Genomic DNA, 27,672 nt, shown 5'->3' with positions numbered 1-27,672 from the left:
TCTGACCCAAGGACATGTGTCCTTCCTCCTGCACAGCGCTTCAAATGTATCAATTAAAGTGCCAGGACTCAAGATTTGGGAGATTTCTTACCTAAAAATTGAGGTTCTCTTTTTTGTCAGTGCCAAAATTGATGTCTGACGATTCTGTGCTCACATCTCCAAGGAAAGGTCTGCGGGATCTAGGTAGCAGCTGCTGTTAGCCATTCCCCTGTCTGGCCTTCAGACATGGTTTCAGCTTTCAGTGTCTGATCTAGTCTCTTCTGTATATAAATGTCAATGTTGCTGTAGTAGGCAGACTGTGTCAGGGCTCTCTAGAGGAATAGAACCCATAGAATATATATGTACTAAAAGTAGATTCATTAGGTTGGCTTTCATATGGCATACTGAGTGCTCCAACAATGGCTAACAGGAGGCTGGAGATGCTGAGAAGCCAGAAGCTGCTCAGTATCCCACACCTTGCTGCACTTGTCCTGAAGAAATCTGCAGAGCGGAAGTATATGTGTGATGTTCATCTTGCCATTGGACTGAACATCAGATCTTAAGTGTTGGCAATGAAGAGCAGTTTCTCTGTTAGATGCAGTACTGTACTCTTGCATTCTTTCTACTGAAGAATCTGGCTGTCAGACACTTAAGGAACCCTATCATATTCATAAAGTCTTTCACCTATACTTAAGCTATGTTGGAATATTCAGGGCCCTCTGTGGTAAGATTGCTGGGCTCTAGTGTAAACATAATTGTCCTGGCTGTTATTGATTGTGTTTTTACGCTGGTGTCTAGACATCTGGGATTGGAAAGATCGTATCTAGGTGCTGGTATTTTGTCTTTGTTGGGTGGGTGTTTTGTTCTTTGGTTTCTATTTCTTCTCTTGTTCTTAGGAGTGTGTGGTGTCTGTGTGTTGCCTGTATGAAAATCTGGGGTCCTGATAGGTGTGGGCACTGGGGGTTCCAGATAAAATGTGTTTCTGGGTATTGGGACCTATTGACAAAGGTTTCTGTCTCACCAGGTCCCGCAGCTCTTCAGTCCCAAAGAAATACATTAATCATAAACTGGTTGGCCTATTAGCTCAGGCTTCTTATAGCTCTTATAATTTATATTAGCCTATAATTCTTGTCTGTATTAACCACGTGGCTTGGTACCTTTTTCAGAGAAGCATTCTCCTCTTGCTTCCTCTATGTCTGGGTGATGGCTGCACAGTGACCGTTTCCTCTTTCCAGAATTCTCCTGTTCTCATCGCCTCGGCCCCTAATTCCTGCTTGGTCACACCACGTATACTTCCTGCCTGGCTACTGGCCAATCAGCGTTTTATTAAAATACAAGTGGCAGGATAAAAGACCATTGTCCCACAGCAGGGACCTGAGACTTAGGAATGTGGAGGGGTTGAGGGTGGTGGAGGTACCTCACAGGAGGAGGAAAGCAGTGTGTTCTACCAGGATCTGCTTAGTTAGCCCACTGGGTATGGGGCAGAAAGTGAGGGAGGCCATAGCCGAATGTTTGCTAAAGAGCTAGGGATGAGACTGGGGATTGGACTTGAAGGAATAGAAGGAGAGGTGAAGAGCTGCAGTTAGCTTTCTTGCGTCTCTGGCAGGAACTGCTAGGTAGTAGTTACTCTACACTGAAATACCCCGTGGCTACTGTCCCATCAGCAGCTGGATGAACGGTGTAGCAATACAGTGGGAAACTATTCAGCAGTTAGAAGGTGTGAACGATTGCTCCACAGAACAACATGGATGCTTCTCAAAGTAACCACCTTGGGCTGGAGAGCTGGCTCAGCAGTTGAGAACACTCCCCGCCTTTGCAGAGGACCAGGAGTGGGGTTTCTGGTACCCATAGCAGATGGATCACAGCTACTTGTGACTGCAGTTCCAGGGACTCAGATGCCCTCTGGCCTCTTGACACCTGCATACACACATGGAGCACATAATCTCACGCGGGCACACATAACTAAAATACATAAATAAACCATTGAGACCTGTGATGCTGAAGCTAAACAACAACAACAACAACAAAAGAAAACATACTGTATGGTTCCACCTACATAAAGTTACAGAAGTGGTTGCCAGGGATGTTTTGCTGAGTGGATGAGGTGGGGGAAAGTGGAAGGGAGGGAAGGATTACAAGGGCGTACTAGATTATAGTCACCTTGATTATAGTAATGGTTTCAAAACTTACCTAATTGCACACTTCATATATATTCATCATATATGATCACCTGAGTAAAACTGGGGGAAACCCTCAATACCAAAAGGCCTTCAGCAGAAAAGCAGCAGGTCCTTGCCTCTGCTTCTCTGCCTCCCCAGCCCTGCTCCTCAGAGCAGCTGCTTTAAACCCTTCCATGTTTTCTCCATCATCTGTTGACTGTCTCCTCAGAACTCAAAGCAGTCCCTGTGTGTAGGTGAGAGCCCAGTTCTCTTATTCCACCGCTTTTACTTTCCTACATCCTAATGACGGTGTTTAACCAAATCCGTATCAGTGTTAGCATTGCTGAGATATTCAGTATCGGACTCTGCTGTGTCAAGAAGCGTATTGTATTTCTTTAGTATCTCCCACAGTCAATGCAATAATTGCACTTCCCCAGTTCCTGACTCTTTCAAAGGTCTGAGTCGCCTTGTCAGGCACCCCACATCGATTTCCCAAGGTGCTCTGGGCATTGTACAACCTGTTTAGTGTGGGTGTTTCTTTTCATTTCTTCTTGGAGTTTTACTTTTGAGACAGAGATCCGTGGAGCCCAAACTGGCTTCAAACTCACCTGATGGAGGAAGGTCATTGGTTAAATAAAAAGAAACTGCTTGGCCCTCATTGGTTAGAAGATAGGTGGGAGGAGTAAACAGAACAGAACGCTGGGAGGAAGAGGAAGTGAGCTCAGACTCATAGCTCTCCTCTCGGGAGCAGACGCCTCAGAGAGACACCATGCTCCCAGCTCCCAGGCAGACGTGATGAAGCTCCGACCCAGGATGGACATAGGCTAGAATCTTCCCGGTAAGCGCACCTAGGGGCGCTACACAGATGATTAGAAATGGGCTAAATTAATATGTGAGAATTAGCCTAGAAGAGGCTAGATAGAAATGGGCCAAGCAGTGATTAAATGAATAGAGTTTGTGTGTTGTTATTTCGGGCATAAGCTAGCCGAGCAGGCGGCCGGGGTGCTTGGAAGGCAGCCCCGCCGCTCTTATTACTACACTCACCGTAGCCAAGGATGATCTTGAACTTCTGGTCAGTCTCCCTCCCCTTCTTGAGTGCTGCGTTTACAAGTCACCGTGCCTGGGTTAACGGTGTGGGACCCTACACATGCTAGGCAAGCACTCGGCCTGCTGAGCCACATCCCCAGCCCCTACACTCTGCTTATTCCAGTGGCCTGCTCCCCTTCCTGGGCCCTTTCCTTCACTCTCTGTCTTCCTAGGCTCTGATTGCTTGGAGCACTAGGCCCGCAGCTGTGCTGCCGAGGACCCCTTGGTCACCTGAGTCCTGCGTTCTGTACCGTTTTCCTTCTTCAACTTCTCATCAGCGTCTCTTTCAGGAATGTTGCATACCTTACTCCCTCCCCCTTTTGTTGAATATAGGTTTTTACCTTCACATAATATATCCTGACTATGGTTTCCCTCCCTCCACTCCTCCCCACCTCCCCTGCCATCCAGATCCATTCCCTTTCTGTCTCTCATTAGAAGCAAACAGGCTTTTAATAGAATATAATATAATATAACCAAAATCAACACTTCAGAATAGAACAAACAGAAGGAAAAGAGCCCAGAGAAAGCCCAAGAAAGAGACCCACTGTTCATACACTCAGGGACCCACAGAAACAATAGACTGGAAACCATAGTGTATATGCAAAGGGCCTGTAGGGTCAAAGTAGGGAAGAAAAATTATATATAAATAAAAAATAAAAACAATACTAAGATAAAAATATTTTTAAAGGAAAATTCTGACAGGCCAGTAAGAGACAAACATCCAAGATGCCACTGAGTTCCTTTCCTGTGTGCCGTCTACGGCTGGGCATGCAGCCTACCCTTAAGAGGAGTTTGTTTTCCCCAGTGAGACTCCCTTGGAGGAAGCTAAATTTTCATTGCAAGTGGTTGTTTATTTGGAGATATCTCTGGGATAGGGATGGGGACACCTGTCCACTCTCCCTTTTAGCTCCTGGATGCCATCTAGTGCAGACCCACCTGTCTGTTCAAGTCGTCTCTGTCTCTGAGAGTTCGTATGCGCACAGATCCTGTTGAGGTAGCAATTCTTGGTGTTCTCCACCCCCTCTGGCTGGCACACTCTTTTAGCCTCCTTTTCTGCTGGGGTCCCTGATCCCCGACAAGAGAAATTTGATGCAGACATTCCTCTTAGGGCTGAATGGTCCAAGGCCTTACTCTCTGATTAATGTCTGGTTGTAGGTCTCTGTATTTGTTCCCACCTGCCACAGGAGGAAGTTTCTCTATATACTGTAATTTTCCGTTTGAAAGGAAATTTTTAAAATTCCTTCCAGGGCCAAAAAATGTCATTATTTTACCCTAACCTAAATATTTGGCTAGATATAGAATTTTGTATTGAAAGGGACTTTCCATCTGAATTTTAGAAGTATTTCTTTATTACTTTCTAGCACCTGATATATTTTCAAATATTTAGAATTTAATCCTTTGCCTATGTCCTCCTTTGGACACAGTTGCGTTCTTCTCTTTGCTGGCCTAATGCTTTGTTTAAGGCATGGTTTGTCATGGTTCATCCATCCTCTACACAGACATTCGTCACCCAGTTATAGTTTACAGGTGACGTCATAAGGCAACAGACACTACGCTAGGCCCTGGGGACACAGCAGTGGGTGGGACAGAGGTCCTTTTAATTTAATCCTAGTGGTAAAGGCAATGTCATGAAACAAATCACATAACAACTTCTTAGGTATAGGTTAGGACAAGCTACAGTAGGGGGTGGAAGGAGAGGGTGCGTAGGTAGAAGGTGCCTCTCCAGGTGACAGGTAACAAGTGACAGGTGAGCAGGCTCTAGCGAGGTCTAAAGTCACAGCTGTGGCAGCGTGTGAAGATATGAGACAGAAGCACCATGGAATGAGGGCAAGCAGAGGAGAGCAAGTGGAGCCAGGGCCAGGGGTTGAGGCCGGAGCACACAGTGAACGGCTCTCACGGTAACGGCTCTGCCGGTTCTGTTGGCGTCCTTGAGCAAGGGCACACTTAGATCTTAGGAATCACATTTGTGGGGCTATGGATTGATATGGGTGTGAGATTAGCAAGCGGGATACGGTGAGACCCATAGGGGTCTTTGCAGTGGGCTAGGAAGGATACAGTGACTCCAGCCAGGTGGTAATAATGGGAAGTGGTTGAATTTGAAGTATAGTTTGAAGGAAGAATTGTAGGATTTGTTGACAGGCTGGATATAAAGTGCAGGAAAAACAGTAAAGAATGAGTTCTTTCATTATTTTCAAGATTCTTGGCCTGAGCAGCTTGGGCGTCATGAGATGGGACATTTGGGGGTGGTTTGGACACAGCGGGGCTGAGTGTGAGGTGGTTGGCGACAGCCAAATGGAGCTGTCGGGAAGCAGATGTTCACATCTGGAGAGCACAGAGAGGCGGTACTGGTGGGTTTCCCCGGCGCAGGAGGCGCAGGATCTGAGCTGTAGAGCATTTCTTTATTTATAATCAACAAATAGACAATCAAAAGAGGAGCGGTTGGTGAAGTGGATAGGGATCCAAAACATCAGTGTTCTGTAAGACAAAAGGAAAATGTTCAGAAAGAGGAATTGTGTTGGTTGGTGACATAAACAGAGTAAAGGCTTGGAATTTACTGCTGGACTCAACTCAGTGTGGCGGCTGTTGCAAGTGGTTTTCCATTCTGTTCCTTTCACTTCTGCCACAGCCGTGATTTCTGACCTAGTGAGAGCCTGCTCACCTGTCACCTGTCACCTGGAGAGGCACCCTTTACCTACATCTGTCTCCTTCCACCCGCCCCCCTACTGCAGCTTGTCCTTATCTAAATCTAAGAAGTTGTTATGTGATGTTTGTTTCATAATGTTTGCCTTCACCACTAGGATCAAGTGAAACGAGGAAGGACTTCTATTATACTCACTGCTGTGTCCCCAGAGCCTAGCACAGTGTCTGCTGCCCTGTGATGTCACCTGTCAACTATAACTGGGTGACAAATGCCTGTGCAGAGGACGGATGAACAATGACAAAGTGTGTTTTCTAAAAAAAAAAAAAAAATGGTCTAATGTATAAAATGATAATTACCATCTTATGTGAAGGACTCACACATAACTCTCACGGACAAGAAAGTTACTAACTCAAGAATTAATCTCCCTGAAAGAAAGAGTTAAAGACTCGTTTAGAGGCTCCGTAGAAAAGTATATCCAAACACATCCGTGATGAACATTTTTCTGTGTCGTTCTGTCTTTTAATAGCACTTTCTGCCTGTCGCGAACCTGGAATGCTCACCCAATGTTGAACTATTCCTTTGCCAAGCTTTCGTACCAACATGCACAGAGCAAATCCATGTGGTTCCACCATGCCGTAAACTATGTGAAAAGGTGTATTCTGATTGCAAAAGCTTAATTGACACTTTTGGGATCCGGTGGCCGGAAGAACTTGAATGTAACAGGTGAGTTTTCTTCACTGAAAATGAAAACTACAAATACTAAATCCTAATGGAGTTTTGGGATTGTTAGCTCTCCATGCTATCGCTAACATTAGTTGACTCATTGCTACACACTCAAGAGGCAGGCACAGTAGCGGTGAGCACGGTCGACCTACTGGTTAGCAATGAGCAGACTTAGTTCTTGCTCTCAGGGAACTTACAGTGAGGAAGAAGGGGCAGGTGATAATCAAGTAACTGTGCCAGGGAGTGCGCTGATGCCCGTGAGAGACGCAGCGAAGGGGTGGACATAATTGTATGAGAACCCAGCTGCCTCTCGCCTAAACTGGGGCTGGGGAGTGGTCAAGAAGGAGCTGACCGTGCTTTAGGAGTGGACCTCAAGCATGAAGGATAAGGCTGAGCTGCTTAGGGGTTGAGACGGGAAGAACATTCTAGACAATAGGAGCAACTTGTTCAGTATCTTGTGATACATGCCTGTGAGAAGCTGAGCGTGGTGCCACATGCCTGTCCTCTTAGTGATCAGAAGGCTGTGCCAGGCGGATCCAGAGTTCAAGGCTATGTTGTGAGACCCTGGCTCAAAAAGCAAATAAAACAAACACAAGCCAGTGTAGTTGTAGTGATGAGGGGACAGAGGAGGAGAGAGAAACAGCAGTCAGGCCCTTCCAGGTCCCTAGCAGGTATTCTGCTGAGAGCAGGGGCTCGCCAGGTGTGTTGGGGTAGGAGTGGCTTCTGTGTAGAGCAGGGCTCTCTCACTGTGGTCTCATGAGGGCTGTTGGAAAGCTCTCCTTGGGAGTTCACCTCAGGACTTCAGGCCACCTCCCTTTTCCAGCATTGATGAGTTGGGAGTTCACCTCAGCTGCCTCTGAGAGTTTAGCCCTTTACATACAGTTTTTTTTGGCAAGATGTCAGTCATTTGGTAACAACTGAACTAATAAGAAAAGTGCAAAATGCATGTCCAGAAAAGAGAGAGGAATCTGAGGATGAAGCGGCACCAGGTTCAGCCACTGTGGAGGAGTCTCCCCTCTTACTGGAGCAGTGGGGACAAAGGACAGACACGGGGCTGAGGACATGGAGGGAGTGGGAGAGAAATCGGACACATGAACAACCTTCAGGAAACTGGGTGTTGAAACAGAGGAAGAGGGTGTGGCAGCCAGAAGGAAGCCCAGGAGAGTTCCTCTAATGGGATAAGTGGTGAGAATCAGAAAGCACAGAGAAAATAAACAGTTTATCTGTGGTTAGGGCTTTATTGGACAGATTTAGTACAAAGATGAAGGAGCAATATGGACTACTAAAGAGCTTCCAGGATTGAGGGAAAGCAGGCACGTACAAGGTAGAAGAAACAGTTAATGGAAGTCTTCCAAGGAGGAGGCAGGATCCCAAGCACAAATGTGATAGAGGCACCTCCTTTGTAATGATGGGACGGAGTCAGGATGGCCCAGGATGGTAGGGCTGTGTGGTTACCAAGGCTCTTAGAGAAGGCAGGAACCTGCTAGTGTCTGTTGGGAAGTAGCTGGTGCCTGGATCCTGTTGAGCCGGGGAGGTGGGTTTGGGTTATAACTTTGAGAAGCGACAGACAGGTGGAGCGAGTGAAGGAGCGAGCAAATTGTAGAGCTTTTGGAAATGTGGGTTACCCTGAGTTAGTGGACGCTCTGGTCCCTCAAAACACTCTGCAGCAGTGGTGGGTGCATGGGCCTGTCACCTGGGAAGCAGATATTTGGGTTTATCTGTGATTGGAGTTCTATCAGATGGATACAATGCAAAGATGAGAAAGGGTAGCGTGAGGGGCTGGAGGGATGGCTTAGGAGCACTTGTTCTTCTTGTAGATGACCTGGGTTTGATTCTCGAGCACCCACATGACAGTTCACAACTTATTGTCCTGTTCCAGGGTATCTGAAGCCCTCTTCTAGCCTTTGAGGGCACCAGGCATCCACATAGAGATAGAGAGACAAAACACTCAAGCACATAGAATAAATAATAAAAGGGAAGAGTAAGATGAAGGAACAATGAAGGGTATTACTTCAACATTAGTTAGCCGGTGATTGTCTGAATGGATGAGGACTGAGGGGGAAAAGTTAAAGAAAGCAGGACATCCCAGGGAGGTTTGAAAAGGCAGTATAGACGGTTCCTGAAAACACGCTGTCTGATGAGCACTTACAGAGCAGAGGCAGGGTACCTGTGTTGATTACAGAAAATGGCCGGTTCCCAGGTCACCATAACTAAAGGTAGCTGGAGTGGGGATTACCACTGGAGAGAAGAAAGTTCAGAAGCCAAAGTTTAACGAGCTGTCCACAGAACGGGGTCGAGTCTTGGAGGATGATGCCAGCAGGAGGAGAGAAAACGTAACACCCTTCACGTAATCTTCACAGCCTTTTTCCTATATGCCCCCTGACCTATGCGCTAAAGATATGCAGAAAAGAATTCCCATTGCCCTGGATCTTCAATCTTAGTGGCAGGAGGAAGAAATAAGTAAATTCTAGGTGTTCTCAGAGGTAGTTTCTGTGGGAAAGACGCTTGCTCTCTCTGGGGTTGCTGGTGCAGTTTCAAAGTGTGGAGATCGTGACTCACAGAAACAGCAACTGGTGTCAATGCTGACATTTCCTCCTCTTCTCAGAGTTTTAATCTATAAAGTCGGATTTTGTTGAGAAACATTGTTTTCTTATATCAAATGAAATTTGTTTTATGTTTGGGAATACCTGATAGGTCACATTGGGAAGTGGAATCTCCATCTCTTTTATAAAATTGTGTAAACCCAACATCAAACCATACATATCTCACTAGTATAGAGCAGATGAACTTCTCTTTTTAAACTATTGATTGATCACTAGATATATTCTCATTTCTTCATAGATGTAAAAACGGTCTTCAGGGTTTTATGGCATCTTATCTTGCAAACACAAAAGCAGAGCGAATTTCTGATTGCAGCCCGAGTCCGAGCCTGCTGGAAGCTTTAACATCAGCTCAGTCAGCTTCTGTTCAACTGTGGGACGCAGGAGGAATGGCGCACTTTAGGCTCTGGGTCCCCAGGACGAGGCCTCTGCCCTTCCAAGTGCCTTTGCTTTAGGACGGGTGGGAAAAGCATCCTAGTTCTTGGAGGCACAGCTCCCAGCCTGTCAGGGTCCAGGCACACTTTTTATGCCAGGACCATGTTGCCAGTGGTCAGCATCTCTCCTCCCAACTGCACCTCCTCCCCGCACTCTCCTGCCTGTCTTTCCCCGTAGCACAGACTCTCCAGCATGCCTTGGGAAAGTCTTGGGATCTTATTTCTCTTGCCCTCTTTCTTTCCCTCATTTTCAGTCTTCCATAGCCACACTCCCTAACTGTGTACCTGTCCCGTTTTCAAGAAAACACACTTTGGGGCTGGAAAGCTGGCTTGTCTTGCTCTTGCAGAGGACTGGAGTTTGGTTCCCAGCACCCATATTAGGTGGCTCACAGCTGCTTGTAATTCAAGCTTCTGGAGGACCCGACCCCTCTCACCTTCACACACACCTGTGTTCACATGCGCACACACATACAGAAACATGAAATTTTTTAAAGAAAATGTACTTCCCTTTTGTAATCCATCAGCAGGTGCTCCCACCACCCAGATGACTGGGTTGTTTTATTGCTTTATTTCAAAAGATAATAAGCAGAACTAAATGATAGTACATTTTTAATAAAGTTGAAAGATTGTGAACATTTATTTTGGAGGAATTTATTTCTATCTCCCTGTCTTTGTTTTGAGACAGAGTCTCACTGTGTAGTCCTAGCTGACCTTGAACTCACTCTGTGAACCAGACTGGTCTCTAGCTCACAGAGATCATCCTGCCTCTGACTCCTGAATCAAGGTGTGTACCACACATACCTCCCAAAAGTATGTCCTCTGGAAGAGCAGCCAGTGCTCTTAACCACCGAGCCATCTCTCCAGCCTCTTATTCTCTATTTTTATCTTAGCCTGCTCTATTTTGAATGCATTCTCATTGTTTTTAAACCATATAGACCCTTCAAAATAACACCAGTACACCCAAATTCAGTTCAGTGGTACAGTTCTGCACAGAAGAGAGTAAGCTGCGTGTTGCTCCAGCAAACAGCCAGTCAGGTTGGTGATGTGAGCAAGCTGGTCCTCACACTGTCCTGATGGCTGCCTTGTCCTTCTGAGACTGTAAGCTCCATCTGTTACCTCTCACAGCCACCCTAGTTTTATCCCCTTGGTCACGTGATTAGTCAGCATCGCTGTGAGCATTAGAGAAAGAACATAGGATGGGGGCAGGGCTCAGTGAAAAGAACACTTGTACCGCGTGTGCAGAGGCTCACACTCAGCCCTGCGTGTGCAAAGGCTCACACTCAGTCCCGTGTGTGCAGAGGCTCACACTCAGTCCCATGCACCTGGAAATGAAGAGTGGCTGATTTCCTTGGGATTTATATTTCATATGCCATAGTTAGGCAAGCCAGTATTTTGTCTGGGAATTACCGAATTAAGTAAACTGTACACCCTCTTAAATAGTCTGTCTTAAAAGCAGAAAATATTTAAAATTATGACGCGACTTAATTATCTTCTGAGGAAATAGATTTTTATGGCTTCCTGTCTTCTTGTGATGCATTTATGTGAGCTGAGGCTTCATGAACAACCAGTTTTTAGTTGGTTTTTAAAATTCTACCCAATGCTAAAGATAATCTTTCAGCCTTGCCATCTCCCGTCAGCTATGAACACAACAGGGTTGTGGTTTATACTGGGAAAGCACAGGAGAAAGTGGAGTAGACCTGAGAGGGCTTGGGGAAGAGGCGTGAACTGATCAGAGTGCATTGCGAGCTTGCCCGAAGTTCTCAGAGAATTAATGGGAATGTCATTCCATGCTGACCTCACACCCTGAGTCTCTGTGGTCTTTACAGGCTGCCACCCTGTGATGACGCTGCTCCCGTGACTCCCCATCCGCACACAGAGCTCGCTGGTCCTCAGAGGAAAACAGAACAAGTCCCGAGAGACATTGGCTTCTGGTGTCCAAAGCATCTTAAGGCTTCGGGAGAACAAGGCTATAAGTTCCTGGGGATTGACCAGTGTGCCCCTCCCTGCCCCAACATGTATTTTAAAAGTGACGAGCTGGACTTCGCCAAGAGCTTCATAGGAATCGTCTCGATCTTCTGTCTTTGTGCGACTCTGTTCACGTTTCTCACGTTTCTAATTGACGTCCGGCGGTTCCGATACCCCGAGAGACCAATCATCTACTACTCCGTCTGTTACAGCATCGTTTCTCTCATGTACTTTGTGGGGTTTTTGCTGGGCAATAGCACAGCCTGTAACAAGGCGGACGAGAAGCTGGAGCTCGGGGACACGGTTGTTCTGGGGTCGAAGAACAAGGCTTGCAGCGTGGTCTTTATGTTTCTGTATTTTTTCACAATGGCCGGCACGGTGTGGTGGGTAATTCTCACCATTACTTGGTTCTTAGCCGCTGGGAGAAAGTGGAGCTGTGAGGCCATCGAGCAGAAAGCAGTGTGGTTCCACGCGGTGGCCTGGGGCATGCCTGGTTTTCTGACTGTCATGTTGCTCGCTATGAACAAAGTCGAGGGGGACAATATTAGCGGCGTTTGCTTCGTCGGCCTGTATGATCTGGATGCCTCTCGGTACTTTGTCCTCTTGCCCCTGTGCCTCTGTGTGTTTGTGGGGCTGTCTCTCCTCCTAGCCGGCATCATTTCCTTGAATCATGTCCGACAAGTCATACAGCACGATGGCCGAAACCAAGAAAAACTCAAGAAATTCATGATTCGAATTGGAGTCTTCAGTGGCCTGTATCTCGTGCCCTTGGTGACTCTTCTTGGTTGCTACGTCTATGAGCTCGTGAACAGGATCACCTGGGAGATAACTTGGTTCTCCGACCATTGCCGCCAGTACCGCATCCCGTGTCCTTATCAGGTAGGAGCTGTCATTTGGGTGATGCCACTGTTTGCTCTTCATGTCCTGGCAGTGCACTTGTGTTAGTCACGGTCAGGAAATGAGACTTCGGCTTGAGAAGACATAACAGACGTAAGGGGGGGCCATCCCCTGTGCACCAGCCAGGCTGGGTGACGTGCTCAGAGTTCATTCCTCAAGCGTTAACTCTAGTTACAGTTATAATACAGCAAGTCTCCTGCAGTTATGTTAAGCATTAAATCGAAAACAATTAAATTGGATTATAAAAGCAGATTAGCAATTATGAAGAATAGGCCTCATCAGAGGGATTAAAAGGAAAAGTAAATTCTACTGAATTGGAGAGGTTTGCTTTTATTTTTTTTCACCTCCTCTATTAGTAGGAAAATGCTATGCTTGGGTTTAACCTTTTGCGCAGTGTATGGTTCCAAAAATAGAATTTGATTTTTGCCCAGCCCATCCTGTCATTCTTAACTGAGAAAAACGCACAATTGAAAATGTTTTTTGTGTCTCTGATGCTTATGATTAGTATAAGGAGCTGTTTTTAAAATTAAAAATTGTAAATTCCTGAAAATATATAATTTCTGAAAGCATTTCAGTTGAATTGTTAAATAAAAATTTGGGGGTTTTTAAAAGGCAAATTTTGGCACTGTGCCTGTGTGCTTGGGAGGTTGAGGCAGAAGAACTGTTGAGTTTGAAGGCAGCCTGGGCGATGCAGTAAGACTCTCTCCAGTAACTTCATTAATCTCAGATAGCTTTGGCGTGTCTGGGGATGTAGCCTGGTGGCAGGGGACTTGCTGAGCATGTAAGGTCCTGGACCTTCATTACCCTCCCTCCCACTCTCCCTCTTCATTCCTGATCTTTGGCTTCTCCTGAAGACTCACTTGGGATAATACAAGGATGGGTACTGCCACATTCCGTGCAGTTGGGACTGGGTGGGGGGTGACCTAGATGTGTGTAGATGGGGGCTGGGTGAGTAGCCCTCAAAGAACAAGCCTTGCAAAGCAAAGTTCTGCCTGTGCGGATGTGAGTGGAGCTCTGGGCAAATTAATAAACAAAAATGCAATCTGTGTAACACTTGAACACTTAGGATCGTATTTGAAAATGTTTGTATAAAAAAAAGCATGATTTTACTTTTTATGATATTTCTACATTTTCACATCATAATATTTGGTCTGTGATAACCAAACAAATTTTATTATCATGTGCATTGATACAGAAAGCCAGGAAATATGAGTTTGATTGTCTGTTAATTTTTTCTTTTTATGCATATGAGTGTTTTGCCTGCATGTGTGTGTGTGTACCACATGTATGCCTGGTGCCATGAAGGACAAGAGAGGGTCCTGGTACGGAATTGTGGACAGTTGTGATGCGCCATGTGGTGCCGGGACTGAGCCGCAAGAGCTCTCAATGGCCGAGCCATCCCTCCAGCCCCTAAATACATTCTAAACATAGATTATAATGAAGGAAAATAGGTAAATACTTGCAGACAAATATTTTAATAATTATGAGAGGCCCCTCTACCAATAGGAGAGGAAAAGGTCAAGAGGTCACACCAAGATCCTGAGACTCATAAGTATTTTCCTCTGTTGAGAGCCATATTTTGATATACTTAAAAGTTCCTTGTTCAGAACTCCATAAAGATGTGTTGAACTTAAAATATTGTTTCTCATATTATTTATTTCAAACTTTTTGCAGTGAAACAGACTGAAGATGTGTAATCTGCTCACATTTTACCTTGACAGTGTAGGTTTTCTTCATGTTATTATTTTGTTTTTGTAGGCAAACCCGAAAGCCCGACCAGAACTGGCTCTGTTCATGATAAAGTATCTGATGACACTCATTGTTGGCATCTCTGCCGTCTTCTGGGTCGGGAGCAAAAAGACCTGCGCGGAATGGGCTGGGTTCTTCAGACGAAACCGCAAGCGAGAGTAAGCGCGGACTAATTGCCTTAAGGTCGTTTTAAGGAAACAGAACAAAATGCCGATGTTTTTACCTAAAATGATAACAATTCAAACTAATGGGATGTTCTGTAATATCATTGTATACTTAGGAGTAAATAGTTAATTTTGATTCTTTATATGTATTGTGTATCATGTGCTATAGATTTTTTTTATTTCCTACTGATTTAATTATTGAACTCTTTGTGGTACAGATTTCATAACTATAGCTGGGCAGGGGGTGGGGGTGGGGCTACCTGTAGCCTGATGGCCAGAGGCAGGAAGATGGCAAATTTGAGGTTCACTTGGATAGCAAGACCCTGCCTCCAAAATATTTTAATTCAGAACTATATGCTTTTTCACTAATAAGTTTTGAAGGCTGGAAATTACATTTAACAAGCGCTTTATTATTTTCTTTGTTATCTGTGTTGTGTCTCATATTTATGTACCTATCTGTTGATAGAGGTTTCTATCCTGCCCGGTCCCACAGCTCTTCAGTCCCAAAGAAATACACAGAGGTCTAGCTCAGGCTTCTTACTAATTAATTCCTACATCTTAAATTAGCCCATAATTGGCTTGGTACCTTTTATCAGTGAAGTGTTCTCATCTTGCTTCCTCTGTGTCTGGGTGATGACTGCAGACCAAACCTTCCCTCTTCACAGAATTCTCTTCTGGTTGCCCTGCCTATACTTCCTGCCTGGCTACTGACCAGTAAGCATTTTACTAAACCAGTACACGTGACAAATCAATACAGGGAACAAGACTGTTGTACCACAGCACCCACACTCACTGCACTATAACCTGTCAACTTTCATGTTAGAAAGCAGAGGTCATAGGTTACACTGTGTCCTCTTTCTCTGGCTTACCCCTGTATTTAGCACAGACACACACACAGTCAGTGACACAGACACAGTCAGTACCATGGCTGATTTGTATTTCCTTTGCCTTCAGGCTTAGATTTCTGACTGTCTTAATCTCTCACTAGTATGCTGCTTCTGTTAGCAAAAGCAAAGAAGGTGTTTGCACAATAGATCATGATCTAGGAATCCCGCTTTTGTAAAAGCTACAGACCATATAGAACTCCTAACGGAGGAGAGTCTGTCTGTAACCCTTACGATGGACTGAGCGCTTTCTGCCCTGGGTCTCCCCGCAGCCCCATCAGTGAGAGCCGGCGAGTGCTGCAAGAGTCTTGTGAGTTCTTCCTGAAGCACAACTCTAAGGTGAAACACAAGAAGAAACACGGCAAACCAGGGACGCATAAGCTGAAGGTCATTTCCAAGTCCATGGGAACCAGCACAGGAGGGACGGCAGACCACGGCACCTCTGCCATGGCCATCACTGACCATGACTACCTAGGACAGGAAACTTCTACAGAAATCCAGACCTCCCCAGAAGCATCCGTGAAAGAGGCGAGAGCAGACAGAGCAAACACGCCCAGAGCGAAGGAACAGGACTGTGGAGAACCTGCTTCCCTGGCGGCATCCAGCTCCAAGCTCCCTGTGGAACAGAGTGACAGGAAAGGCAGAGCCGGCAGTGTGAAGGAAAAAAGTGTTGTGTCGGAAGGGGCTCCGAGTGAAGGAAGGTAAGGCTAACCGACTGTTGTCTGATTGTCGTCATTTGAAATACAGCATTATTCATTTTTTTTGGCACATATTGTGTCCGGAATGAAAGCATTTTATAATAAGATACCAATACTTTTAATTCAAAGAAGTTTGGTTTCAGCCAGTAGATGTGCTACTTAATAGTTTAGTTTTTAGTTTTAAGAAGTCTTAATATATTATGTTTGAGTTGGAAAGTGATGTTCATTTCTTGTAATTGCTAAGAGTTAATTGGCAGTTAGGTAAGTGTTTAAAGTGTATCTGAAATGCAGGCCAGACTCCCATCAGACATCATAGCTGAGCATGGCGGTCCATGCTTGTAATCCCAGCACTGCAGAGATGGGGTTGTGAGGGTCATGAATTTCAGGCCAACCCAGGTTACATACAACACAAGTTCAAGGCCAGCCTGAGTTATAAAAGTAGCAAGAAAGAAGCATGTCAAGGAAACAGAACACATTTGTATCATTCTGTATCTAAGGTGATTTTTATACAAAGATGATTATAAAATGCTTTTAGTTTCCAAACATGAAAAGATATGGTAGATTTTTCCCCATGGTCAAAAGTAACGGAAGCACAGGGCTGGTTGTGTTTTTGGGGATCCCCCCTGCCTAGAATGTTGATAGCTGACTATAGCAAACTCAAGGTTGCTATGCCCTTTCAGACAGGGCTGAATATACTTTGTGTTCCCATAATGCTTCCATATTCCTGACTCTAACTAGCCAGATGCTTTACCCTCCCCTGGGTTTGAGCTGAGGTCTTGCTCATCTTTGTATTCCTAAAACTGTGTTTTAACACTGCTGGGGGATCAGAACGCTGGGAGCAGGATTCTGCCCGAGAAAGTGTTCCCTGCGAGATCCCAGGCTCGGCCATACAGGACAGTACTGGGTGAAGTCTCTGAAATCAGCAAAGGTTGTATTTGAGAAAATCATTTGTGATTTGAAGTGCTACCAAGAGCTTTAGGGGATTGTCTTTTGATAGCGCCAGAGCTGCTTGCGGGTAAAGGAGCAGCAGCTAGAGAGATGGTTGGCATCCTTTGTGCCTCTGTATGTGCGCGTCTCAACTTTCTTCTTTTCTAGGGTAAGCCCAAAGAACGATGTCACTGAGACTGGCCCCGTGAAGTGCAACAGTTGGCAGGTCCCCAGTTCTTCAGAGGCAAGCAGCCTCAAAGGCTCCGCCTCTCTGCTCGTCCGCTCAGCCTCCGGAGTTAGAAAAGAGCAGGGTGCAGCTGCTCATTCAGACACTTGAAGAAACATTTTATCCAATGCATTTGTCTCTTCTCTTTTACAAAACCACCACAGGGGAGACTAAACAGAGTGGTAGAGCCCTCACCCCTATACTTGAGGACCTGGGCTCATCTCCCAGCACGGCAGAAAGAAAATCAAGGTTACATTCTTCTTTGCACTTAAACTAGCTTTGTCTACTGTCCAGTTGTTTGTTTGTTTGTTGTTTGAGACAGGGTTTCTCTCTGTAGCCCTGGCTGTCCTAGAACTCACTCTGTAGACCAGGCTGGCTTTAAACTTAAAGATCCGCCTGCCTCTGCCTCTTGAGTGCTGGGGTTAAAGGCATGCCCCACCACTGCTGGCTTTTTGTCTACTGTTATACTGGGGGTGGGGGTGGGGTGCAGGTTTCAAGAATAATACAATGCATTTATACCTGGAAAAGCGGAAACATTCAGGTTAATAATATTTTTGAACTGTAGGGGGTGGGGAGCATTAGAGGAATCTTTCTTCTATTTGTGAAGATTCTTTTATTAAAGTATTTTAAGATGTTATGCTGTTTCATTCTTTTGATATAAAACCAAGATTTTTCTTTACTTAAGTATTTAAAACTCATCATTGAACCTTTTATATGTAAAAATATATATTTGAAAATACTTATGTATTTGAAATTTTTGAAAATCCTGAAAAATAGGTTCAAATATTTTTATGCTGTTATTCTAATATTTTGATAACACTTTGATACTATGGTAGCTGTTACACTGAATTTTTAAGAAACTTGTAAAACAGCATTCTTGTGTGAGTTTTATAAGTGTTGACATTTGAAGATTTCACAGGTCTTTGAAAGGAGATGCCTGTGCAGACAGTGTCCCTCCTTGATTGCCCTGCCTCCTACCTTCTGCATCTTAAATTAGCAGGTGAAATGTTAGTTTTATAAATTACACCAAGCTGCTGAGTTCCTTTTTTATTTTTTAAGGTTTTGTGACCACTCAAGATTGAATTATGGATATTTATAGTTGCTCATAACTTTTTTATTTTATTATATATTTTTTTTGAGACAGGGTCTTACTATGTAAACCCTGTCCTGGAACTGAGTATGTAGACCAGGCTGGCCTTGAACTAACAAAATGTCGCTCCCTCTGCCTCCCAAGTGCTAGGACTAAAGGCTTCAGCCACCACATTAGTTTTCATCCTTCTTTAAAACTTAAGTTTTTTAGATTACTACAGACACTTTGCATTGTATCTTTTTCAGATGCCAGGCAAAATTCATATCTGCAACAAAACATGCAAAAGAAAGCGTGCTAACAACAGTAGGGAAACAGACAGGGGTGTAACCCTGCATGAACAGATGGAGTTTGAACAACGTACTTGAAAACACTAAGGAATTTCTTTAATTTTGTTTCTTATTAAGTATTATTTCAAGAGCAGCATTTTCTTGGATGCTTTTGGGCTGTTTGATCATCTGTTAAAGTTTAAATTAAAATTGTCATGTACTGTATGGAAAATGTTGTAAATGCTAACTTTTCCACATTTGTAAACTTTGTACACAAGAACTTTTTTGTGTGGTCTTTTCATCAATAAAATTTTCTTTGTATAAAGGATTGTATTATGTGACGAGATATTTAAGTACTGACACAGGAAATAGTGTAATTTTTCAGATTAATGATGGTGTAGCTAATAAACCAGAAACTTCTTTTTAACTGAGGACAATGAGGACAGTTGCATTTGTCAGTGTCTTGTGCCAGGTCTTTTGGGCCACCAACCAGTTCCCAAATCATGACCCAGAGACTTATTGTCAGTTGTTAATGTTTGGCCTTAGTTTAGGCTTGTTCCTGGCTAGATTTTTAAATTTATATTAGCCTGCTTCTCTTCATTCATGCCTCTGGACTTTTTACCTTTCCTTCCTTTTGTATGTCTGGCTGGTGGGCTCTGGATGACTCCTGCTCTTTTTCCCCCATTCTCTCGCAAAGCCTAGATTTTTTGAAGAAATCTTACTTAAGCTTTCCAGGTAAAACCAGTCTGGAATGTCCAGACATCATCAAAATCAGTTTTCCTGCTGCCTCAGTTCCACCCAGAAATGCGCCACCAGCGGGTGTGTCCACAAGCTGCCTCTGGAAAACAGGGCATCGCCAAGGCAACAGTGAGGGCACACACCCACCGGGAGACGAAAGATGTAATTTCTAATAACCACACGGAGACCGGCTGCTGCCTCTCTGCTTGGGAAGCAGGATCTGCAATAGCTCGCTGCCCACAGTCTAGGTGGCAAAGGCCTCGCAGCAGCCACAGTGTCACGTGCAGAGGAATTGGCTGCTGTGAACTCACACTGGCAATGTGTCCATCCAGAGAACGAGGGAAGCTTAAACGGCTAAGCTGAAATGTCCCAACAGCTCCAGCCCAGAGTCAGCGGGAAGTGAAGTTCATGGGAATCCTTGCCTGGAGGAGGGAGGCCTGCTGGGGCGGCTGCCAAAGAATTGGAATGTGTGGTGGTAACCGCTCAACGCGAATGGAAAGAGATGGGTTAGGTGTGGAGCCAAACCTGAGGTATCTATTTTCCATCCCCAGAAGAAAAATAGACAAGAAAAACTTTGATGGAAATCTTTCTAATTTTCTGCCACAAAAGGAAGTAAGGGTGACCCTACTTAGAGTTTTGATTAAAATGTCCTTTTAAAAAGTTTTCCAGCCGGGCGATGGTGACGCACGTCATTAATCCCAGCACTGAGGAGACAGAGGCAGAGGTAGTCCGAGCTCTGAGTTCAAGGCCAGCCTGATCTGCAACATGAGTTCCAAGATAGCGAAGGCTACACAGAGAACTACTGTCTCGAACCAAGCCAAAGTTTTTCAAATAAATTATTCTGCAAACATATACTTTAAATGTGTATATGCTCTGTATGTTTCCTACACACCTTTCACAGATGCCGAATTTCAACGTACTTATGCAAAGATTCTGCTAACTCCTCACACATGTATATAGAAAGTAAGCAGATCATTACATACTATTATTTGTCGTATTTCTTTAAATCTTTTGCTGTTTTTATCTTTGTTTGTTTTTCATAGAATCTCACTAGGTAGACCTGGCTGACCTCAACCTGTGGCAATCCTCCTGCCTCTGCCTTTCCAGTGCTGGGATTACAGGTCAGTGCGGGCACAGCCAGCTCAGACTATGATGTTTTATTTTTATAGTTTATTTCATGTGCATTGGTGTGAAAGTGTCAGATCCCCTGGAACTGGAGTTACAGACAGTTGTGAGCTGCCATGTGGGTGCTGGGAATTGAGCCAAGGGCCTCTGGAAGAGCAACCAGTGCTCTTAACCACCGAGCCATTTCTCCAGTCAGGGTAAGAAGCATGAAATCAGCAGTGAATTAGAAATATTTTTCCTAAACTCAGAAGAAAATAAAACACTATAATGGTCTCGCTGTAATTTCCCCAAAGTATTAGCTAGTTTGTGGACTGATCTCCTTAGGGATCAATCCTAGGGATTCCAGGAATTCCTTTGTCTGAGTAGACGCCATGTAGCTGGGGAAACTGTGGACTCAGTGGTTTGTGCGCTTCCAATTGCTTCACTTGAAATGCCTTGCTCTGTCAAAGTCGGTCACTGGCAAACCCTTTCTGGCACGTTGCATCTCTTACCTACTCCCACAGCTGGGACAGGCAGTCTGGGAAAAGGACAGCACAGTGTGTCTAAAGCTGTCCCCCTCGGCAGGCTCTGAGCAAACAGAAAGAACAAAACGGCAGGCCTGCGTTTCTTCAACTGACAGGCATCACTCCCTCTTGGTCTCTGGCTCTCAGACTCTGGGTGTCTCACGTGCCTGGCTGAAGTTCTTTTTGATCTGTATGGAATCACAGACTGGCAGAGAGGCTGCCCTGACAGTCCCAGCAGCTCACAAGCTGGCCTCCCAAATCCAGAAGGTTTTAGCCCTAAGCCCTGGGAACTGGAGAGTTTTGGCTGCAAGCTTTCAAAGCCAGCTTTGGGTGCTCAAGTCAGAGGCTCATTGCTTACACTTAGAGCCTTGGGTACTGAGGCTCTTGGCCTCCTATTGGGTGTTACAGCCCTGAGCTGTGGCTACTGAGGCTCCTGCCCTTTAGGGGCTCTCCAGGTACCCCCTTGTTGCTACTCCCACCCTAGGACTGAAAGCCCATGACTTTGTCCACTCAGAATCAAATCAAAATGCAATTGTCTCAGCCCACTCAACTCCCAATAATGACTATGAATTGGCAAAGTAGAAGCCTGTATGGGGCCTAACGCTAAAACACTTGGCAAGATGTGGGCGTGGGAGCGGGTGTCAGCGTGCAGGCGAGCAGTCTCCCAGACTGACCCCAGAAGAGGGGCAAGCAGCCTGTCTGTCTATCCAGAAGATGGTGTGACACGCTCCTTCTGGGATTACAATCCAGCCTGCCACATGCCTGTTGGGACCATTTGGAGTCCTGGCCTCCAGCTGCTCTTCCCTGCTAGAGATCTTTACTTTCCTTCTGATTTGAGTTACTGAAAGCTGTGCCAAAGTTGTTGACCAGCTCTGCTTCACGAGCGTGTGTTGCCTTGGCCTTGAGGATCAGAGGATGAGGTTTTCACCTGTTGGCCCGCCAGACTGTGTTGGGTAATATAAGCCTCTGTGGCGCTATTGAAGAAAGGGCTTCTTACCAGTGACTAGAGGTCTGTCTCTCTGTGTGTGATTGTGTGTGTCAACCTCCAGCCCCTTGCCCGAAGCTCGGGAACTGTATGGTAGCGCACAGAGTGCAGACTGGTGTTGTGCGCTGCACGTGCCTACTTCCAAGTCTGCAAGTCACAAGCCTGCTGTTGCACACTTTTTACTGGAGCCGTCGTTCACCCCAGACATCGCTGAGGGCTGCTATTCTGAGCTCAAGGGCAGGTAAGGGCGGGGTCTTCAGTAGCTGTCACAGGCTGGACTCCTGGGAGGGAGGTTCAACCGATAGGAGGTTCTCTGCTAATGTAGACTGCAACACTGTAGCTAGGGCAGGCTCTCTTGAAGCAGAAGTTTGTGCGTTCAGAAACAGAGATAGCTGTATTGTTTGTTGCAGCCAGGAGTGGAGTTCCTGCTTGGGTAACATCTCCTCCTCAGGGCAACCAGGAGCAGCAGATGTAAGAGAAGGGTCTGCTAGGTTGTTCTGTCAAACTGCTGGGATCTCCAACAGCTTAGCCTACTAAACATTAAAGAGGTTCCCGATATAGACCTATTATTAATATCACTTGAAACAGGGTCTTGTGTATCCCAGACTTGCTTTGATCTTGCCTTATAGCTGAGGTTGACCTTGAATTTTTGATCTTTCATCCTTGTCCTCCACAGTGCTGAGGGGACAGACATGTGCAGCCATGTTCTGTCTTATAGTGCTGGGGACTGAACCTAGGAACCATGCAAGCAAGACAAACACGACACTAGCTGTTACATCCTCATTCTCTAGACTTACTGGTAATAGTAGCTTTTTGTTTTCTCACACACAAAAAAAAAATAGTTCTTTGAGGATTTCATGCAGTGTGTTTTTATCATATTTGGTTTTGGTCCTCCAACTCCTCCCAGATCCTCCTCTTCCATATCCAGCCAACCTTGTGTCTTTTCTTTAAACGTTCATTAAGTCCAGTTTGTGCTGCCTGTATGTTCTTGTGTGTGTGGCCTTCCACTGGCGCATGGTTGACCTACCAGAGCAACACTCTCATAAAATAAAACAACAACACCTGACTCTCCTGTAGTAATAGGTGCGGCAGGGCTGCATCCCCAGCACCCAGGCCGCCTGCTAGCTTATGCCCCGAAATAATTACACGGACACTGTATTCTTTTAAACACTGCTTGGCCCATTATATCTAGCACCTAACTCTCGCTAACTCTCGCACCTGGACTAGCCCATTTCTAATAAAGTGTGTAGCACCGAGGTGCGCTTACCGGGAAGATTCTACCTTAGGTCCATCCTGGACCGGAGCTTGATCGCATCTGCCTCAGAGAGCAGAGCTATCGCGTCTGCCTGGGAGAGGGGAGCATGGCATCTCTGAGCTCACTTCCTCTTCCTCCCAGCATTCTATTCTGTTTACTCCACCCACCTATGTTCTAATCAATAAAATGGGCCAAGGCAGTTTCTTTCTTTCTTTATTTATTTTTTTGTTTTTGTTTTTTTCGAGACAGGGTTTCTCTGTGGCTTTGGAGCCTGTCCTGGAACTAGCTCTGTAGAACAGGCTGGTCTCGAACTCACAGAGATCCTCCTGCCTCTGCCTCCCGAGTGCTGGGATTAAAGGCGTGCGCCACCACCGCCCGGCAGTTTCTTTATTTTTTTAACCAATGACCTTCCTCCATCACTCTCCCCCTCCTAGCAGCTGCCAATTTCCAGTAGTCCCGTGGCTAGGGGTGGGAGCCTCCCGCCCAGGTCCCATCTCCACGCTGGAGCTGGGCTGCTTGAGGTTGCACAGATCCCATCTCCACCCTGGAACTGGGCTGCTTGAGGCTGCACAGGCCCCATCTCCACGCTGGAGCTGGGCTGCTTGAGGCTGCACAGATCCCACACATGCTATTAGAGCCGCTGTGAGTTCATCTGTGAAGCCGACCTGTGGTGTCCGGAAGATGCTGGTCCCGGCAGTCATCCACTGCCTCTGCCTCTTCTGTCTTCTCTCTCTTGTGGATGATACCTGAGCTGTGGGAGAAAGATCTACATATGGCCTAGTTAAGGCTGAACAGTCTACAGCCTTTTATTCTCTCAACATCAGCCAGTTATGAGTCTCTAGTTAGTCATTATCTGCTGGGAACAGAATCTTCTCAAATGAAAGTCCATAGATGCATTAATCCAAGAGTGTGACCACAAGCCATCAGAGGTCAGTTTAACACTATGTCCATTAGAAGAATAATAGTAATAATTTCTTGCCTAGATCCTAGGATCTATCTGGTAACAGAGTCTTGGACTGACAGTGGTGCTGGGTATGGGCTTTATCTTGGGATGGGACTTAATCCAAGCAGAAAGTGATGTTTGTGTTGCTACTGCAGTTATGGATGTGTCTCGCCAGGCCTGTCATTATCGTAGCTTGCAGAACCCACGGCTGGATAAGACTGAGGATTGCTTTTCTCCTCCAGTGTATGCATAGAGATACCTGTTCATCCATGTTCACTGCCTCCCTATTCCCAATAGCTAGGAAATGGACACAGCCTAGATATCTATCAACTAACAAATGTAATGAAAATGTGGTATATTTAAACATCAACATTCTTCTTGTTGCTGTTGTTTTGAAACAGTTTCTTACTATGTAGCCCTAGCTGACCAGGAGCTCACTATGTAGACCAGGCTGGATTTGAACTCACAGAGATCTGCCTATATTGGTGGAGGCTGCTTGCTTGTTCCCAGCTGCTCAACCCCAAAATAACCACATAGAAACTATATATATATATATATATATATATATATATATATATATATATTTGGTTTTTCGAGACAGGGTTTCTCTGTGGCTTTGGAGCCTGTCCTGAAACTAGCTCTCTAGACCAGGTTGGTCTCAAACTCACAGAGATCCGCCTACCTCTGCCTCCCGAGTACTGGGATTAAAGGCGTGCGCCACCATCGCCCGGCGAAACTATATTATTTAAATCATTGCTTGGCCAATGACGTAAGCTATTGCTAGCTAGCTCTTATATCTTTGGTTAACTCGTTTCTATTATTTTATATTTTCCAGGAGGTTCGTGGCCTACCAGCAAGGTTCCAAGTGGCAGCTTGCATCTTTCCCCTCTGGCAGCTGCATGGTGTCTTGCAACTGAGCCTTCTTTCTCCCAGGATTCAGTTTAGTTTTCCCTCCTAGCTCTACTCTGCCCTATCACAGGCCAAGCCAGCTTCTTTATTCATTAACCAATAAAAGCAACACATATACAGAAGGACTTCCCACACCATGCCTGCCTCTGCCTTCTAGTGCTGGGATTAAAGGTGCACAACACCACCGCCTGGCTAAAATATTAGCATTTTTTGTCTTGGTTTGGTTTGGTTTGGTTTTAGTTTTTCAAGACAGGGTTTCTCTGTAGCTGTGAAGCTTGTCCTGGAACTCGCTCTGTAGACCAGACTGACCTTCAACACAGAGATTTGATGCCTGCCTCTGCTTTTTTAGTACTGGGATTAAAGGTGTGTGCCACCACTGCCTGGCTAAACATTAGTATTCTTAATAGTATCTTACAGTACCTAATTCCTAGCCAGATACCTCTGGAGAGAGCTAGGACCTTCCATCCTTCTCATGGGTAAGTTTTCCAGACATCATAGGGTCCAAAGGTGTTCTTGTTGTTGCTGTAGTCCAGGTACTAGAGGTGGAACTTGGGGCTTCAAGCATGCTACATTATTGCTTTTTTAGCTAGACCCCCCCCCAAAGGTGTTTTTCATGATATGAGGGATCTCCTAGGTTTTTAAGGCCAGACAGAGCATAAATGTTCACAAAATGCTCATGAGACCACATGCATGTGGCCTCCACTCAACAAGTATACAGTGAAGCAAAAACTGAATTTTCACATGTGAGAGATGAGAATATATGAAGAATTGCAGTTTTATAAAGAATGAACAGAAATGTACATACTTCAGTATCAACGCCTCTGGGGACAAACAAGAAACTGAAGTATGTTTATAGACGGCAATGTTGTGTGAGCAGTCCAGGGAGCAACACTTTATGTTTACTGTGACTACATATATGTAAGTTTAGCAAAGATCGCACATATCTGTGTATATATTCTGTGTGTGTATATCTAGATGCGTGTGAAGACAACTGGCCTAATGATACTCTGTATTCTACCGCCATTCTAGAATCATTCACTAGATAAAAATTCCTTTCCTCCTCCTCTCCCGTTTTTCAGAAGACACAGCATAGTTCTTTCTAGAACATGGCACACAAATTTTATTTATTCATTCTGCATATGGAGGCTAACATAGAAAATACATGACTGCTGTAGCTGATCCTTCCTCCTACTGTAGCTTGGTTTAAAACTTAGCTTAGAAAAATGACCTGTGTCTCCAGATAGAAAGTTTAGACTTGGCATGTCTCAGTCTCTCAGTCCTAGGCTGAATTTGAAGTTAAATATTTCAAGATGCCTTTGGTCAGCCAAGCCTGACTCTTGGTATGCAGACATGAGCAAATCACTAAGAAAAATAATTAAAACCCCGTCTTTGGATATGCAGCTTAGAAACCAGAATATCTGTTGAACCTATTAACAGTGACTCATAGCCACATGAGTTAAATAGACTGAGGAATTGAGTGTTTAGATCATAGTTCTGGATGTGCTAGGGTCTAAAATGATTAGAACTCCAAAAGAAAATTGGGATTGAATTAGAGATACTGGACCTGATTTCTAACCTCAAGGCCAAGAATTGGCTAATAATACACCCTGTTAGGCTCAGACGTGAGAGGAACGTCCCTCTCTCCCACAGTCGCCTCTGTTCCAAGTCTCTCGAAGGCAGGCGGGCAGAAAAGGTTTTGGGGAAGCCCATAGTGTGACTTGCATTCTCATGTCTGGTGGAATGTCTAACGGTCTCAGAACAAAAGGAGTTCTGGTGACAAACTGTAAAAGAAGGAAAACCGCTTGGAGGTCCCCGAGAGCTCCATTGTGTCTGGAGTCCCTCCATCAGTCACAGAAACTGCTTGGGGGTCCCCAGGAACTCTACTGTGTCTAGAGTCCCTCCATCAGTCAGAGGAGGAGAAAGCTGGTCACAGGCACACCATTAGCTGGTCAGAGGAGGAGAAAGCTGATCATGGGCACACCGCTAGATGGTCTTAACATATCCTTATCCTTGAGTATCACAGAGCCACAGCGCTAGGACCTTGGAGTTCTTGGGGCTCCTGTGGTCCAATCCAACCCCCAGAAAGGAGCTGATACTTAGGGTTAGGGTTAGGAGGTTCACTTCAAAATACGAATGTTCACAGGATGTGACCCCTGATAAAAGACAACCAAGTTATGGATTTCACTCAGGGTTCCTGACTCATGTGATGATTGGTGGGCCCATCAGAAACATTCTGCCAAGTGAGAGAAACAAAGACAACTGTGGGACACTGAGAATAAGCGGCCTGGAATGAGGTGAGTGGTGGCTAGGGTGGTCAGAAGGGGGTGTTCTGTGTCTAGCACCCACCTTTCTGTCCAATCTCCAGGTAGATGTCTTCTCCCTAAGCCTTGTCCAAAGTTCTGACAGAAAAAAAAAACAGTTATATTAACACATCTGTTCTCAGCCAGAGGTTTTGTCGTTAGCAGCATCCATCCCGCCACTCCTACTCATTGCAGAATCCCAGTCTCAGGAGTTCTATTCTGGGTGGGGCAGGGGTCCCACAAGTTGCTTCTTGATTGGCCTTAGTCCACGTGGTTGTCATAGTCACTGGCTCATTGTGTTTGGTTAGATGCATGGCCGGGTTATAGCCACCAAGGTGGGAAACAGAGGATTCCCTTCCTCTCAAGGAGGTAAGGCCAGAAGTCGTCACCTTCCTCCTCCGAGTGCTGCTGCATCTGCGCAGAAAC

At 45.3% G+C, this 27,672-nt stretch overlaps 1 protein-coding gene across 3 annotated transcripts in view; it reads left to right on the top strand.

Annotated features, from left to right (window-relative positions):
- The window catches only part of Fzd6 (frizzled class receptor 6), a 32,030-nt gene extending 13,121 nt beyond the window's left edge, over nucleotides 1-18,909 (top strand). For all 3 annotated transcript variants that reach the window (XM_041637791.1, XM_041637792.1, XM_041637790.1), the window contains exons 3-7: nucleotides 6,392-6,588; nucleotides 11,449-12,466; nucleotides 14,243-14,391; nucleotides 15,554-15,982; nucleotides 17,075-18,909. In XM_041637791.1, the coding sequence (XP_041493725.1) occupies nucleotides 6,392-6,588; nucleotides 11,449-12,466; nucleotides 14,243-14,391; nucleotides 15,554-15,982; nucleotides 17,075-17,243 (1,962 nt within the window). In that variant the 3' untranslated portion in view covers nucleotides 17,244-18,909. The remainder of the gene's footprint in view (nucleotides 1-6,391; nucleotides 6,589-11,448; nucleotides 12,467-14,242; nucleotides 14,392-15,553; nucleotides 15,983-17,074) is intronic.
- The last annotated feature ends 8,763 nt before the right edge of the window (nucleotides 18,910-27,672 follow it).

This window comes from Microtus oregoni, unplaced genomic scaffold (assembly GCF_018167655.1).
Source record: "Microtus oregoni isolate MIOR12 unplaced genomic scaffold, Mior012 000053F_ref0000044, whole genome shotgun sequence".
NCBI classification, from domain to species: domain Eukaryota; kingdom Metazoa; phylum Chordata; class Mammalia; order Rodentia; family Cricetidae; genus Microtus; species Microtus oregoni.
Note: the sequence above shows the minus strand (reverse complement) of the source record. Positions and strands in the feature narration are given on the sequence as shown.